Genomic DNA, 17,191 nt, shown 5'->3' on the forward strand with positions numbered 1-17,191 from the left:
GGGTTGTGGGGGGCGCGAGTGGGAGGGTGCGGCGCTAGGGTTTGGGTGGTGGGGCGGTTAGTAGCCCGGGGGGTTCGGCGCGGGTGGGCTGGCCTGATGGCCTAGCTGGGCCAAGGCCCAGCGGGGCGGAGGGGGTTCCTTGTGTTTTTTTTTGGTTGTTGTCTTTTCCTTTTCTGTTTTATTTCTAGTTTCTTTTATTTTTTTAGTTTTTACAAAAATCACCACTAGTACCTAAAGTAGTATTTATAAACAAACTGCTGTTACATCAATTCTTCACCCATAATAAAATATCTTAATATTTTATAAAATCCAATAGGTATTTGTTTAATTTTTTTCACTCCTATTTTAATTAGTTTAGAGCCCTTAAACATTTTATCAAGGTTTGGTTTCTCCATCGTATTTACACATGATTTATTTGACCCACCTTGAACATTTTGGTTTCATTGTTTGAAAACTTTTATTATTTGGCTTTAATTGAAATTGAATTTGAATCGGTTTCGAACTAACACGAGATTAGTGATAGTAATCGAAGTGACGTGGCATCATTAGCAGAGAATTACGGTAGCTTAATTATCCAGGCGTCACAATTCTCCTCCACTACAAGAAATCTCGTCCCGAGATTTAAGAGGGGAGTAAGGGGGGAGAATAGGTTACGAAATTCTAATGATTCTTCTCGGTCTTAGTTGCTCTTCTCGAAGAGGTCGATCCATTACGTTTATGTCTTCATTCCACTGCTTCAGGTCATCATTATGAAGTCGTAATCCTTTCTTCAGGGGTTCCTTCGTACTTACGAATAGGTAACGGGGCAGATCGACAATGACAGAATGCCATAGGGGTAATAATCTGGGATTAACCCATGAATGGGCATATGAGAACCTCTCGAGTTAAACAATTAAAACACATCGAGAGTAAAGTTCGAAGGTACAATAAGAAGTTTCAAGCAGCCAGACAATCGTTCGATGCCCAAACAGAAGGTGAAAGGGGTTCAGAGCAACGAGAACAAGTATTGCGTCTGATACCAGAACAGATCACTAGGAAGGTGGCCCGTGAATTACATATGAAGTCAAGCGCGAGGAATAACTTTGACAACAGGATGTACAGAAGAGTCAGGTTTCGATCCTGTGGAACTGTGGGTTATGGGCCCTCCACGTGGTTAAAGTAGGAAGGGCATTGACATCTTGCACGGCCATGATAGCAAGGCATGTCAGTGAATAACCGGTCAGTTATGTTGGTATCATCAATGGTACCAAGGGCGAGGGACAAAGAGAACCATTTTCCTGCTTGTTGAACGAGGCGGACCATTAGGCAAAGTTCTCGTCCATCGGTGGATACCAGAATGTCATCAACAATAGTAACAGGGTCTTACTGACAGAGTTATACACCGAGGTGTTTACATAAGCAGGAGAATATTCTTGCTTAGATCATATAGATCACAAGAAACGTTAAACCAACCAATGGAAGGGAAAATACGATTATCAGATTAAACAGGACAATGGAAAGGAAATTGTGTTTAAACACATATTTCAAGGGTATATCCTACCCAAGGACAAGCAGATCATGATATCCATGACATGATATAATGTAGAAAACTCTTTAGGTACGGGAGAGAATTTTCATGACATTATCCATACAGCGGTGTTTGGATAATTGAGTAGGAAACATTTAACATTGGGCTTCAATTGTTCCTGTTCAAAATCGGAGTACCACAGACATGCTTCAAGATAGCATGGACATGGTCAACAGGTGAATATCAGACTTTGGAAACACAAAGGGTCTATTAGGAATAACTTGTAGAATAAGTCTTACAATTTCCTCATGGAAGAATGGATAACCTTGCTGAAAAGGAAACTATAACAATAGGTCCTCCGGCCAGGTGTGCTAGGCATGACATCATCTTACCGGGTCATATAAGGACCAATGTTATGACTCTTGGAAAATATTCCAACCATCATATCTGACCGAGTTTCAGATCTGATTGGAGTCAGGATACCTCAGACTCAGGATGCCTGAGATAAAAAGGTACGACAAGAATTGATGAGAAGACCTCGTAAGATTCTCGGGAAATGAACTATGGAAGCGAGTTTCGAAACAAGAGTTCATCAGTAAACCAAGGAGAGGATGAGGAGGTGGCTGATGAACTCAGCGACAAATCATTGGGATTTCCAAAAGATGGATTTCCACAATTATGCGAACAAAGAGATAACATTTGTCAGATCAAATGATATAGTGAGGTATGCTCGAGGAAAACATACACAATTAAACATTGGTAGAAGGTGCACCCGAACTACGGTCTTAGGTAGCATAATCAATGTTAGAAGGTGATTCGATAACAAATGGCCTAAGAATGAGATGTCGACCATTAACTTCAAAGCAATAAGGTTGCTAGAAGTTTTAAAATTACTAGTCCATTTGTCGGTATTCCGGTTAGGAACAACACGGGAACCAAGACAAGAATGGTGATGGCGATAAGTATCACCTATATCAAGAATTATCAAGAGGTGGTGAAATTACCACGACATTCTTGACATAAAAGGTGGTAATATTCCAAGGTAAAGAAGAACAAATGCTGGATAGCAAGGATCTCAAGATATAACACAAAACACGAATAAGTTTGTGTTGAACGGAAGGCAATTGAGTGGTCGATGATAACACAAATCATCGAGGGCAAGGATGGTATTTCTCATCAGGAATTCAATTGATATCCTTGAGGAGCTCGAAATGTTGATGATGATCATGACAATTTCTGTCGAGAGGTTTCATGGAGATGTAATCGGTCGGCGATGACATCAAGTCAAACGAATGATGAAGCGAAAGGTTATTGAAACCATGGGTATGACACAAACTTGAAATCAAGTTTGTTGTTTGAGGTGAAACGATAAGACAAGGAAGATCGACGTAAGCTTAGCCCATCGTCGAAATTGTGCTCCGGAAAGAAGGACCAGGTAGCACAGTTAAAATTTGGCACGATAATGATATAGCCGAGTAGGCTCGGAATGACGTGATCGAGTTCAGACTCGTAAGTAATGAAGGTTACCAAGAGTTGTTGAATCGTAGTGCAGACTCAATTCAGTTGTCGGTGTCCTTGAGGGGTTCTAACAACTGAGAACCCATTGGAAAAATGGAATCGGCAAGAATATTAGTTGATGAAGAACTCATAAGAAGTTATGTATCCCGTGGTATCCTCGAGATACCAGGGGGTAATACTCGACGACAGATCAAAGTAGAGGTTGGACTGGGATATTGCTCTGCAGAAGACAAGTGCTTAAACTTGCACGAGAAACGGTACCTAAAAGAGAACATGGTCGAAACCACGATTGCAAAAGGCCAGATCCCAGATATAATATGAACTTATACCAAGGGAGTAATTAGTTTAAGAGAAGCTTTAATAATAAGATCTACATCGTGTCCATGGGCATGAACACAAAGTTCAAGGTCGACTCCCACTTCTTCAATGCATAACCTTACATTTACCTCCCCTTTTCGAAGTTGTAGTGTTGAAAAGTTATCTGACGAAGCGTCAGCAGGGTATAACCCGCATAACTTTCGAGGTCACACAAATTAAGGAAGGCATAGGTTCAACCCATCAGGGTATCATGGAAACATATACCACAAGCTTTGAGAGTAAATATTACCAGCTCGAAAGCAGAGCATGGTTGGCAAAAGGAGAGGATACAAATTACCAAAGGCATTATGTATCGGAGAAAGAACTCACAAAGTGATTAATTATGAAGGACATGGTCGGATAATAATCCAACAGTGGATATGGTGATCCACAATGGAGCTGATGTGAGTATCGATACCCAATCAGAGGAAGAAAGAATGCAAATGCATCGTTTTACAGAACATCTAAATAATTCAACGCTTAAATAACAAAGGAATTATGATTTTCAAATCAAGGGATCAGGAGCAAACGCTCTGATCAAGGACGGACAAGTTGAATAGACTTAGGGGTACAATCGATGGCAATCTGATTGGCCGTGGACCAGCTCACGTTTTAAATGACATCTGAGCTGGAAGGATGAATTCTATGATCTGAGTGAGGATTGCGAGCTTCGCAACATATTGAGTCAATGGACTCAAAATGATATTGACAAGGTTGCCAATAAGATTATATACTTATGGGATTAACCATAATGCAAGCAAGCAAGAATTTCAGGAGCAATAGGTTGCTCAGGATTTTCGGAAGACCGAATGGTATTTCGAAGAATTTTGTGAACTGCATGAATATCTGGGGATGAGCGGATACTCGATAAATGCGAGTAATTATCCGTAGTGGTATGCTTGAGGCAAAGAACTGCAAGGCAGTAGGCACAAAGTATTCTCGGGGTAGCTTATAATAACAAGATCGACTAGGAATAAAAGTAAGCACGACAGGTGTAAGTATTTATCCATAGGGATATTTCAGTGGAAGGGAATTGCAAAAGCAACGGCACAAGGTCTCGAGAGAATATCGGAGAGTATCTTCGAAATCTTCTGGTGCAGCCGGCGATCATCTGGACTGAAGGGGCTCTCCGGGAGAAAGTAATTTCGAGAACCTAAAGTTAGATTTTAGTAAAAATCGTTTAACCCGAATAGAAGAGAGTTCAGAATCCCGGAGTAAAGATCGAGGAGTAAAAGATTCTAATACCACCCAAATGGCGATGTGGGCCCGTAAGGCACACAGCCATGTTAGTAAAAGTTTTTGTAATGTCTAGACTCAACTTCGGCCAAGGAGTGTGGAAGGGGAATTCCTACAGGCAGTCGGCTCTGATACCAACTTGTGACGCCCCCGATTTAATCGTACACTAATCATACACGCAAACGTGTACGATCAAGATCAGGGACTCACGGGAAGATATCACAACATAACTCTACAAATAAAAATAAGTCATACAAGCATCATATTACAAGCCAGGGGCCTCGAGGGCTCGAATACAAGAGCTCGATCATAGACGAGTCAGCGAAAGCAACAATATCTGAGTACAGACATAAGTTAAACAAGTTGCCATAAGATGGCTAGCACAAACTGGGATACAGATCGAAAGAGGCGCAGGCCTCCTGTCTGGGATCCTCCTAAATTACTCCTGGTCGTCGTCAGCGGGCAGCACGTAGTAGTAGGCACCTCCGGTGCAGTAGGAGTCATCGTCGACGGTGACGTCTGGATCCTGGGCTCCAACATCTGGTTGCGACAACCAGGTAGAAGGGATAGGGGGAAAGGAGGGAGAAAGCAACCGTGAGTACTCATCCAAAGTACTCGCAAGCAAGGAGCTACACTACATATGTATGCATTGGTATCAACTGGAATAAGGCTATCATATGTGGACTGAACTGCAGAAAGCCGGGATAAGGGGGATAGCTAGTCCTTTCGAAGACTACGCTTCTGGCAGCCTCGTCTTGCAGCATGTAGAAGAGAGTAGACTGAAGACCTCCAAGTAGCATCGTATAGCATAATCCTAACCGATGATCCTCCCCTCGTCGCCCTGTGAGAGAGCAATCACCGGTTGTATCTGGCACTTGGAAGGGTGTGTTTTATTAAGTATCCGGTTCTAGTTGTCATAAGGTCAAGGTACAACTCCAAGTCGTCCTGTTACCGAAGATCACGGCTATTCGAATAGATTAACTTCCCTGCAGGGGTGCACCACATAACCCAACACGCTCGATCCCATTTGGCCGGACACACTTTTCTGGGTCATGCCCGGCCTTGGAAGATCAACACGTCGCAGCCCTACCTAGGCACAACAGAGAGTTCAGCACGCCGGTCTAAATCCTATGGCGCAGGGGTCTGGGCCCATCGCCCTTTGCACACCTGCACATTGCGAACGCGACCTAGCCTAGTGGCGTTCCAGTCCAATCCGGCGCGCGCCACTCAGTCGCTGACGTCACGAAGGCTTCGGCTGATACCACGACGTCGAGTGCCCATAACTGTCCCCGCGTAGATGGTTAGTGCGTATAGGCCAGTAGCCAGACTCAGATCAAATACCAAGATCTTGTTAAACGTGTTAAGTATCCGCGAACATCGACCAGGGCCAGGCCCACCTCTCTCCTAGTTGGTCTCAACCTGCCCTGTCGCTCCGCCTCAAAGTAACCGTCGGGGGCCGTCGGGAACCCAGGCCCACCTCTACCGGGATGGAGCCACCTGCCCTTCAGCCCCCATCTCCGAACAGTATCACAGGTAATGTAACTGTGTAAAGTATATCGTATATGCCCGTGATCACCTCCCGAAGTGATCACGGCCCAGTAGTATAGCATGGCAGACGGACAAGAGTGTAGGGCCACTGATGGAACACTATCATCCTATACTAAGCAGTAGGATAGCAGGTAATGGTAACAACAGTAGTAGCAAGGACATGCTATGCATCAGGATAGGAATAACGGAAAGCAGTAACATGCTACACTACTCTAATGCAAGCAGTACAGAGAAAAGAGTAGGCGATATCTGGTGATCAAAGGGGGGGCTTGCCTGGTTGCTCTGGCAAGAGAGAGTGGTCGTCAACACCGTAGTCGTACTGGGTAGCAGCGGCGTCGGTCTCGGTGTCTAGCATCAACGTGACGTCAGTGGTCAAAGTTGACCGTTGACCAGTCAATTGACGGGTGGGTCCCATTCGTCATAGTCCGTTTACCCTAACTAATAGGTTACTTGGTTTTAGTTAGATAGTTAGGTTAATTAAGTTTAATTAAACTAGTTTAAGTAAGTTAATTAATTAATTATTATATTTTTATATTACTCATTTTTATTTTTATTCTTATTTTCGTTCTGGAAAAAGAGGGACACGGGTCCCAGGTGGCAGTGGCCTAAGGGGTTAAACGGGGCTCGGCTAACGGGCGCAGATGCCCGATATTGGGCAAAGGCCGTAGCCCGGTCCGGCGAGGTACGCAGGACCACGGCGAGCGACGCCGGCAGTGGTCAGGGAGGCGTCGAGCAGTAGGTGGCGGCGGCGCTGCGTTGGGGACCCGGTACAGGCGACCCCAGGGCGCGTGGATGGGCTTTCTAGAACATCTGCATCACGGCGCATCCAGCGGTAGCGGTGGCGTGGCCGGAGATGTCCGGCAGCGACGGCGGCGAGGTCCGTGGCATAGGAGGCTGTAGTAGGGCGGGCCAGGCCGACGCAGGCGTGCGAGGGTGCAGCCAGACGCGGCGGCCGGGCTGCAGCGGCGCGGGGCATCGCGTGGAGGCATGGCTAGCAGGGAGGCACGGAGGAGAGGGCAGTAGTGAGCAGAGGCGGACGGCGGGGCGCGCGGCGCGGTCTTCACGGGGGCGAGGCAGCGGAGAGGGGAAGAGGAGGCCGAGGGCCTCACCGCGAGCCGTAGGGGAATGGCAGCGGTTGTCGGGGAGGAAGACGGGGACGACGTGCGATGAGGCGACGCCGGTGCGGTTGAGGCCGGGGAAGCGATCCGGCGAAGTCCGGCTGCGTCATGGCGGCTCGGGTCGGGGGCGACGGGATCGGGCGACGGTTGCCCAGACCGGATCCGCGCGGGGCGGAGGCTTTGAGGAGGCGGGCATCAGCGACGGCGGGGACTGCGCGGCGACGGCGACGCGGTCGTCGGGGTTCGGCGACGAGGGCGGAGGAGCCATGGCACGCGACGGCAGCGGGGGGTCGGGGGCGTCGGTTGCCCCCCGATCCAGATCCGTTCGTGGGGTGGGAGGAGCGAGGAGCGAGAGGGGTTGTGGGGGGCGCGAGTGGGAGGGTGCGGCGCTAGGGTTTGGGTGGTGGGGCGGTTAGTAGCCCGGGGGGTTCGGCGCGGGTGGGCCGGCCTGATGGCCTAGCTGGGCCAAGGCCCAGCGGGAGGGAGGGGGTTCCTTGTGTTGTTTTTTTTTGGTTGTTGTCTTTTCTTTTTCTGTTTTATTTCTAGTTTCTTTTATTTTTTTAGTTTTTACAAAAATCGCCACTAGTACCTAAAGTAGTATTTATAAACAAACTGTTGTTACATCAATTCTTCACCCATAATAAAATATCTTAATATTTTATAAAATCCAATAGGTATTTGTTTAATTGTTTTCACTCCTATTTTAATTAGTTTAGAGCCCTTAAACATTTTATCAAGGTTTGGTTTCTCCATCGTATTTACACATGATTTATTTGACCCACCTTGAACATTTTGGTTTCATTGTTTGAAAACTTTTATTATTTGCCTTTAATTAAAATTTAATTTGAATCGGTTTCGAACTAACACGAGATTAGTGATAGTAATCGAAGTGACGTGGCATCATTAGCAGAGAATTACGGTAGCTTAATTATCCGGGCGTCACAGCGCACCACCCGAGCCGATGACTCTCCCAGGCCAAGGCCACTCCAGAACGATGCCTCCAAGAAGGATCGCGACACCGGAGCGCCGCCATCATCCGCTCCAAGAACTGGAGCAAGGGTTTCCCCCGGAGTGAGAGAGAACAGGTCGAAGGCCCTCGAACGACGACGCCTCCAAGAAGGTGTGCGGCGCCCATAGGCGTCGCCGCCGCCAGCTTCGGCCAATGCCGGAGCAAGGCTTTCGCCCCGAGCAGCCAAAGGAAGCCCTTCCCTTGAACCGGCACACGAGAGCCACCGCCCGCCTGAACCACCAGCTACCACCAGAGCCAGGAGCCGCCAATCAGAACATCCTCGCCGCCGCCACCTGCACCACGCAGAGCCGCCGACCAGGCCACCCTATCACCACCGCAGGAGCCAGAACCAGCCACGTCTGGTCAGATCCGGCGCCACACACAACAGCTACAGCCAACCCACCGGCCAGCACCAAGCGTCCCTAGCACGTCCGAGGGCTGACGCACTGCCGTAGAGTACCGGCGCCCCGAGCTCCAGCCGTGGCATTGCCCACGCAGCCACACCACGGCTGCCGTAGCTGAAGAAGAGGTCCGGGGTCGCCGCCCCGGCATCCGAGCATCACAACCCCACCGTCACGCCCTCTAGATACCAGGAGATTTGATGATAACCCCCCAGGCCACTTAAACCCCACATGTCAGAGACAGCGGCGGGGGGGTATATGATCAAGGATTGGCCAACAAGGGGGGTTATCGTCAATTATCCCCTAGATCCACGCACGGCCACCAGCCTCCCGCGCCAGATCCGGCCACCAAACCCGCGTCGGAGGGCCAAGCCGCCGCCCGCGCCTGACCGAGGCGCCTCCTCTGCCAACACCGAAACAGAGCGCCGAATCCCGCGATTGGAGACGCCAGATTCGTTCCCGCGCCTCCCTGCGGTCGTCCCTCGTGCGAAGCCCCGGAGCCAAGCTCACGCGCAGCGACCGAGGACGGCCCCCCTCGGCGATTCTTAGGGCTCCTTTGATTCACAGGGTTTAGGAAGCGCGGGAATAGGAAACATACAAGAATAGGATGTACCTTCCACTGAAATCCTACTTTGGGTAGCAAAACAGAGGATTTTTTCCAAGAAGTCCAACCTCAGGCTTGTTTTCCTGTAAAAATGAACTAAGAAGTTCCTATAGGATTGGTTCCTGGGGAACGCAATCCTAAGAATCAAACAACATGTAAAGGGAAAATTCTATAGGGTGTCAATCCTGTAAAATTTCTATGCAAACCCTATAAATCAAAGAAGGCCTAGTTCCTCTGTTCCAAGTGAATGCTGCTAATGATGGTACTGACCGGAAAGTGCTCTTACTTTCCCGCATTTTCCAGAGGGATGGAGGAGCGATTGTACTTGTGGAGTGTGGACGATGGAGCAGAGTCGACAGATGGATATAGACGCATGCGTGGAGGAGCAGCATTGACCTTTTTCTTAGGTCCTTTTTTTCTTGCAATAATAATACTAGTAGGAAACTGTGAGCAGTAGATGATTGCAGGGTAGATCACATGGAAGTGCAACCGTAGGCGAGTGATGACTCAGGCCAGAGCCCACAACCAACCACAGGAAGAGGACTCCACTTATCCTTTCACTAGTAGAAGAGCAGGGTAGACGACGGGCATGGAACCGTAGGTGGCTCAGAGGCCGGAGCCGACAGGCATAGGTAGGGGCCGTGGGTACTACCACTGCTGCACCGCCATTACTGGGAGGCTCAGTGAGACAGTGATCAGTCCTGGCGTGCGGCCTAGCATCGTCACGTAGCAAGTGCATTTATCTGGTGAGGGACCGGCCGTCCGACTTACACGTACATGTCGTCGCAAATCAAGGAAGAGAAAACACACTCTAAAAACCGGTGTGCCTGTACGTGCATGTGCCATCGTGCAGATGCAGTCTGCTCGTACGGCGACGTAAAGAGGCTCTAGCTACCGGCATGACGTGCTGGACGCCACGCGTCTCGTCATCTCGTCTACGTCATAGCACTCGTCTATGCTCAGCTCGCTCGGTTCGCTGAACCCCTGTTCAGTCGACTGAAAACTTATTTCGGGTCAATCAATTCGTTCTCAGCCGTCGATGCAAAATCAACGGCCAGATGACCTCCTCTAACCTTTGGCCTTCCCTTTCTTCTTCCCCAGACCGCCCACATACCACCGGCTGAATCGTTAGACTCCGGCGCTCGTGACAGGTGACGCTCCCGCGCCAGCTTCGCCGGCCGAATTTCCCGGTGAACCAACACCCTCCCTCACCCCGCACCCAAACGGCTTGGCTGATACTCCCTTCCCAAAATAATCGACGGACTCAATTTCCAAATTCAGGTGACCTACGTCCACTAAACTAAATAAATAAATACAATGGTAAATGAAAAACCAGACAAGTTGGTTTGTGACAATTTATCGTACCGCTGGATATAATCTTCGTCTTTTTGTCTCCGAAACCGATTAATTAACGGAAAAGATAAATCGCGAACATTTGGAATTTGCCCATGACCAATCAAACATTTTTCATGGCAATTTCATGCGCCATGGGCCTGCACTTTTGCTCGCAATCCTTTTTTTTTTGAAATAAATTATTTTAATAGAAGAAGGACCAAAATAAAAAGACTGTTGACAAACTAACCGAGGAAAAAAAATCATAGAGCGTAATATCGCACATAGCCAGTTTTGATATTGTCATGCGGTATCCACAGTCCAACCAGACCCTTACATGTGATGTCTGCTTTGAGGGAAGTTTGAGCTTCCTACTCCTCGCGCCACAACCTAGTTTGAAGTAGCCTGACCTTCCACTCACCGTCGGCAATGGCCAGATAACCACTAATGCCTCGCCCGCGCCTCTGGAATTCCCACGGTTTCTCATTGGATGGCCGCCATGCGGCATCATCTCCCGGCAGCTTGCGTGTGAGCAGGTTGGGAGGTGTGAAAGTAGGCGGGAGGTGTGCAAGCAGGGCGCCATAGTGTTTCTCACTGGGAGACGCGTCCTTTGATCGCCCGCCGTCAGTCGTCTGCCGCCTCCCCAACAAGTGTCCCCAACTACCTCCTTAATGGCACCCGTAGCTGCCTATACAACACGACGCCTTTTGCTCTCTCGCTTCAATCCTATCTCCGGCGCCTCCCATTCCAATCTTGCCCTCCTTCAATCCACGGCCTAGTTCTTCGTCCACGACGCACCCGAATGAATCCTCCATCGTATTCAGTTTTGGGGTGAGGTGGAGGAGTATCCCGCGGATGCCCACGGATTCTCTGGCCCCCTTTTCGGAGCACATGGACGCTGCCCTCGAGGAGGTCGCGCGGATGGACGTGCATATGGAGCAACACATTTGGGCCGCCGTGACCGCACCATCGCAGACGAACATCGCCGTCCGGGCAACACCGTTGAGGCGCATTTTCAAGCCATCCGGGCCAACATTGCCGCATTTCTATGAAGTCGTGATGGTGGGGGTCGAGATGGCGGTGGTGCCGTGGTGGTGGCTGCAACTAGGCGGTGGACGTGGCCGTTGCCATATGGCTGCTAGTTTAGCTATAATTATTAGGTGTTATATAAACATAAGTCATATTATGACTAATTTTCGCTCCCATTTTTGAATGAAGTTGTTGTTTCTGAACCTGTTCAATATATTCGTCTGAATTTGCTGGGAAGAACCTGTGGCTCAACGAGAGAGGTGGGTCCCACTTGCAGGGCAAATGTGAAGTTAGCATTATGACGACAATGTGTTTGTGGTTTTGGCTCGACAGATGCTGCCAATACAACGACTCTCTACTAGAGAGTTTATCTAAGAGTTCTGTTAAGAGTTTAATTAGGATTACATGGGAACTACTTTCTCCATCACGGTTTAAAAGACGCGCTTGAAAATTCTCTGGGACCTAGGTGGTTATTTATTGGTTGTGAGATGGGCTAAAAAATAGCATTCGCACTACGCATGCATATAGAAATAATATATTGGAGTACTAATTAGCTACTAAAAATAAATGTAATGCGTCCTAAACCTTGTCTATTGTGAAAAAAATTTAATTGTGCTTTCTAAACCGTGGAGGGAGGGAGTAGCTAGCCAGCGACAGTGCAAAGCTAGTGCGACCATTAATCTAATAGAAGAGGATTGAGCACGTGCGCCGGCCGCCGCGCGCTAGCTCAGGGTCAGCTAGCACGCACCACGGCGGAAGCCCACAGCCCCTCCGGCGACGTCATAGAGCACCTCGTGCGTCTGCTGCTGCACGTTGCCGATGAAGCCGAGGGCGAAATCCGCGGCGACGGGCGCGAAGGCGAGGCATCCGTCCAGCAGCACGGCCAGAAGGTCAAGCTCGATGACGGCGCCGCCGTCGAACACCAGGGAGACCGCGGGCACCGTCACGGTGGTGACCCCCACGAAGTCGAAGCAGGTGTCGAGGTTCCCCGTCGGGGCGCGCGTCTTGTACGCCCTCATGGCGTTCCTGAACGCCAGCCGCAGCGCGCGGTACGCGGTGGGGGGCAGCCGCGTGATGATGGCGCTCGAGTCCATGACCGTCCCGCCGGAGAAGACCACCGGCGGCACGTTGAGCCGCCGCCCGGCGACCTCGATGCCCTGGAGACGCACCACGTAGATGGTCGGGTTGATGACGTTGGCGTTCCTGACCAGCGGCGTGGTCGCGAATGTACTGCCATCGTCGGCCGGCCCGCCGATGGAGAGGAAACCGGCGGCGCTGGGCCCCGGGACGCAGTAGGAGAAGGCGTTGCCGTAGGCGCGGGCCGTCTGCGAGAGGAGCGACTGCGGCCCGGCGCCGAGCGACATGGTCCCGGAGGCCTGGGCGCTGAACTTGCCGCGCACGGCGTGGCTGCACCCGAACCGGAAGTTGAGGAAGGTGGTGCTGGGGCTGATGGTCAGCGTGTCGGTCATGTACGTCCCCAGCGTCAGCCGGTGATCGCTGTACTCGATCCGGTACAGGCAGTCTCCCGTCGAGTTGGCCCTGGAGCAGCCATTGGCATAGTTGCCGAGAGATCGGCAGGCGCGGGAGCCGCAGCGGACGGGCGCGCCGGTGCTCGACCTGTATTTTCAACAATGGATATTACATGACTGCATCAAGAAGACAGTACTACAAAATTAATAGAACCAGTGGTGCTTTGTTGACCTGCGGGGATCGAAGAAGGCGTTCCGCTGCGGGTAGCACTGGGGGATGGGGCACGGGAGGCACTGGATCCACGGGACGTCCTCCGTCGTGTCGATGGCCATGGTCTGTGCCAGGATCATTGGGTCGTCGTCGTCGTCGCCGTCGATCACCGCGCCGTAGCCAGAGCCAGAGCCGATGCCGAAGGTACCTCGGATCATGAAGTCCACCTGCATCATGTCCACGTGCGGCCTGGCCGGGTCGAGCACGTCGTCCACCTCGCCGGTGGCCTTCCTTCGGACGTAGTCCGTGCGGGCCTGATCCCAGCGGAGCATCTCGACCAGGGGCGGCGGCGTGCCCTCCGACGGCGAGCACGGGCCGTACGGCCGGTGCAGCGGCACCCACGTACCATTCGCGGATGGAGTCACTGCAAAAAAGAAGCAGCACCATGCATCACGGCTATGGTTCTCGCAACACAGCTTCATCCTCTCGTCTACCTATGTACGTACGTACCCTTGAGGCCGGAGCAAATGGATTTTGGCTCCATCAGGTGGCTGGTCTGCACCACCATGTAGCGCTGGCGGCGGCGTACCGGATCTGCTCCTCCGCCATGCGCAATGGCCGAACTAACGGACAAGAGGAGGAGGAGGAGCACGCCGAGTGCTACTAGCGGCGGGCTAGAAGCACTGGCCATGGCTTCCTCTGTGATGTCGCCGTTTCCAGCCGATCTGGCTCTACATATGCTTTCATGCCCTCAACGTGTCGTTTGCACTGTACTTGTTAAACCAGTTAACTAAGACTAAGACTTGTTCAAGTCTAAATGATGACGCCGGGGGCCAACAACGGTGTCCAGAAGGGATGCTGCGTCAAGGAGGAGCCGCCATCCCTGCCACGCCTCAAGGAGGAGCCATCAGTCCTGCCACGAAGCCAGACAAGGCGCTTCGTCCAGCTGGCGTCCCCATCGCACTGATTCCGGCGCGTCAAGGAGGTGGCATTGCCACCGCCGCTACGTCGGCAGTCCAGGTGCCAGTGGGCCCAGTCGCCGTGAAGGAGGCGAAGGCGCCCTCCCCGGTAATCGCCAACACTCGCGGCTACCTCCTTCACTACCTCAGTCGCTGTAGGGGTGGCACATCCTCGCGCACCATGACGCCGGCCGACATGACGGCAGACCAGGAGGCGTGGCGCGGCGGGCGGCGTTCACAATGTCACACGTGGCGCCGGATTGGGTCCGCATCGACCCCGTCCTTGTGTTGGCATTGATTGAGGATCGGTCTAGAACCACCGTGTTGACGGATGCCGCCGCCGACGTCGGATTAACAACCAGCTCTACAAACTGGGGTTGGCTGAATCCGAACGCTTGGCCTGCCACCTTGCTCGCAACGGCAAGGGAGGGCAGCGCGGGCCGGAGTATGCGTCCGACCCTCGCCAGGCAGACGTAGCCGAGCAGATGCGCCGCGAACGCGCAACGACAGCCAATCAAGTCTACCGCGACACCTAAAGGCCTCCAAACATTGAAGGGACAACAACTATGGTGGAGGTGCCGAAGGCCTCGGAGGCCATGCCTACGACGTCACCATCCGGTACCTCACTTAGTATAGTTTAAATTTTATACGGTTTAATTGAACTTTGTTAATTTTCATCTTTTTGGTTGAAAATATCAAATTAAATAAAAATCGTGTTCCGTCCTTTTTTGAAAAGTCTGTTTTAACTGGGACGGACGTGTCCATGGATATTTGATATGTTCGTTGTGATACACGATGTTTGAGTTGGCCTAACTCATTCAGCAGCCGGAGTAAGGCGCGGTGTATGGGTTGAGTTCTTTTTGTTTTGTTGACAAAGTGTATGCATTGAGAGTAATTACAATGCGCAGTGGATAACACTGTATGATGGATATGGATCCACTTGGCGAGAGGCAGGTCGATCAGGTGCCTGTGCAGTCACCCGCAAAAAAAAAAAAGGTGCCTGTGCAGCGTGCAGTGCCTCCAAAAGTCCAAATTAAAGACACGATGAAAGCGGTCTTCCCCTCGATCGTCTTTAACTACTTCAACAGTGTTGCTCTCGTGCCCAACATCCCTGCACCGAACACATGCTTGCTCCAGCACGTAGTTACTGCTCGTCTACCACCTGTGCCGGTTGCCAGTGCATGCATCTTTAGCTCCGACCTGACCTGCCACCTTCCATCAATTTTCTCAAAGGACATGTCCTGCTTCTAGGGCAGTACCACTACGTAGCCCAGCCATACGTACCAAGACAGCTAGCGTCGCGTGTAGTGAGTGAATGGTAAACCTGCCACGGCGAAAGACTCGGTAGCTCGCGCTGCTGCTGCTCGTCGTGTCGTCGACAGTGGTGAAACATGCACAATTAATTGGAAGGAGTACGTGCTGTCTCAAATTAAACTCACACTGGCAGGCATGCCTTATCAATCGATTCTACCATACACTACTCAGTAAATAGATTGCAGATAGCTACGGCATATCTTGGTTGATCCATGCAGTAGGCAATGGATGGCATCACCTAGCTAGCTACCGTCGGAGCTGGCCTCAGTTCACACGATGGCCGGGGCCTCCGACTTGTCCAGGCACGGCGCGTCGGTGACGACGACGCTGGTGTAGTCTGGCGACGAGGACGACGACGACGACGGGCCACCGACGGCGATGGTCACCGGCCAGCAGTAGTACGTGGCGAGGTCGCTGGTGGTGACGTAGTCCCCGCTGGCCATGGCCACGTGGCTGTGGAACACCCCGCGCAGCATCATCTCCACGCCGTCGACGCTGCGCCCCTCGAAGAGCGCCCGCACGTACCGCATCGGCACGTCCTCGCCCGGCGTCATCCCCACCCTCACCATCGCCTCGTGCGCCGTCCGCTGCAGCACCGGGATGGACTCCGGCAGGTCGAACTCGGCGATCTTCGTCGGCGACGGCGACGACGCGCTCGTGACGTCCGTCAGCCGGACGGTGATGTTGGTGTACTCGACCGAGGCGCGCCCGCTGGGGTTGTTGGCCCTGAGGACGAAGTTGAGCATCACCTCGTTGCGCGGCGGCGGCATCGACGGGATCCAGTCGACTGCCACGCGGGCGCCGGAGAGCTTGAGCTGCAGCTTCTCGGGGCGGAGCATCACCACCACGGCCCGAACGATCACCGCCACGGCCAGCACGGTCACCACGGACGCCACAGCCCACCGCGCCACGTACAGCCATCCGAACCTCCTGGTCGCCGTCTTACTCTGGTCGGTGGCTGCCATTTGCATCGGTCTGGAACTCTGGATGTGCCCGTACAAGTGGCAACTACTGCCTAAGCTACAGTGGTTAGAGATGCACACGTAGCATGCATCAATGAGCTAGCTACCACTGCGTACGTCTTCGTGAATGAGATCCACTTCCGGTATCTATTTATAGATAATTTGCTCTTAGCGAGCGATTTAATTATACGCGCACATGTATAAGAACATCTCTGATCTCTAAAAAACTAGGAGAACGCCCGTGCGTTGCCACGGGCCTTCTAAATTTTTTTGGTTACACATATATACTTGTATTGTTGTATTATTTAAAAAAATGTATTGCCATATTAAACACAATGATTTTTGTCCCCTTTCAATGACATCGCCTTGAAACCCTTGTCGCTTGATTATTTTTGAACATCGGCATGATCTATCTCCATCTCTCTCATAATATGCTTTTATATTATCATATGCAACATATATACAAAAGAAGAACAATTATTTGTATGCATCTCTTCTGATTATGTAAAACTCGATTAATTTTTAGTCCCTTTCATGGTAGTTATGTCAGTAACTTTGTCAATCAACATTTTCAAAGCATCATCTGAAGCCATCGGTTTTTATCTTTGATCTAAAGA

The 17,191-nt window shown here is 51.1% G+C and overlaps 2 protein-coding genes and 1 pseudogene across 2 annotated transcripts; all 3 read right to left on the reverse strand.

Annotated features, from left to right (window-relative positions):
• Window positions 1-8,223: 8,223 nt before the first annotated feature.
• On the reverse strand, window positions 8,224-8,845 carry LOC125518540 (annotated as a pseudogene).
• Window positions 8,846-12,150: 3,305 nt separating this feature from the next.
• LOC125520877 (aspartyl protease family protein At5g10770-like) lies at window positions 12,151-14,157 on the reverse strand. Its single transcript, XM_048685921.1, has 3 exons — window positions 13,850-14,157; window positions 13,361-13,763; window positions 12,151-13,276 (listed from the first exon to the last, which is right to left on the reverse strand). Exons 1-3 carry the CDS (start codon window positions 14,028-14,030, stop codon window positions 12,397-12,399), a joined length of 1,464 nt encoding a protein of 487 aa, XP_048541878.1. The 5' UTR covers window positions 14,031-14,157; the 3' UTR covers window positions 12,151-12,396.
• A 1,526-nt stretch (window positions 14,158-15,683) lies between these two features.
• Window positions 15,684-16,898, reverse strand: LOC125522547. The gene has a single exon (XM_048687596.1). It carries the CDS (start codon window positions 16,581-16,583, stop codon window positions 15,882-15,884), a length of 702 nt encoding a protein of 233 aa, XP_048543553.1. The 5' UTR covers window positions 16,584-16,898; the 3' UTR covers window positions 15,684-15,881.
• Between the last annotated feature and the right edge of the window lie 293 nt (window positions 16,899-17,191).

Source organism: Triticum urartu, chromosome 7, assembly GCF_003073215.2.
Source record: "Triticum urartu cultivar G1812 chromosome 7, Tu2.1, whole genome shotgun sequence".
NCBI classification, from domain to species: domain Eukaryota; kingdom Viridiplantae; phylum Streptophyta; class Magnoliopsida; order Poales; family Poaceae; genus Triticum; species Triticum urartu.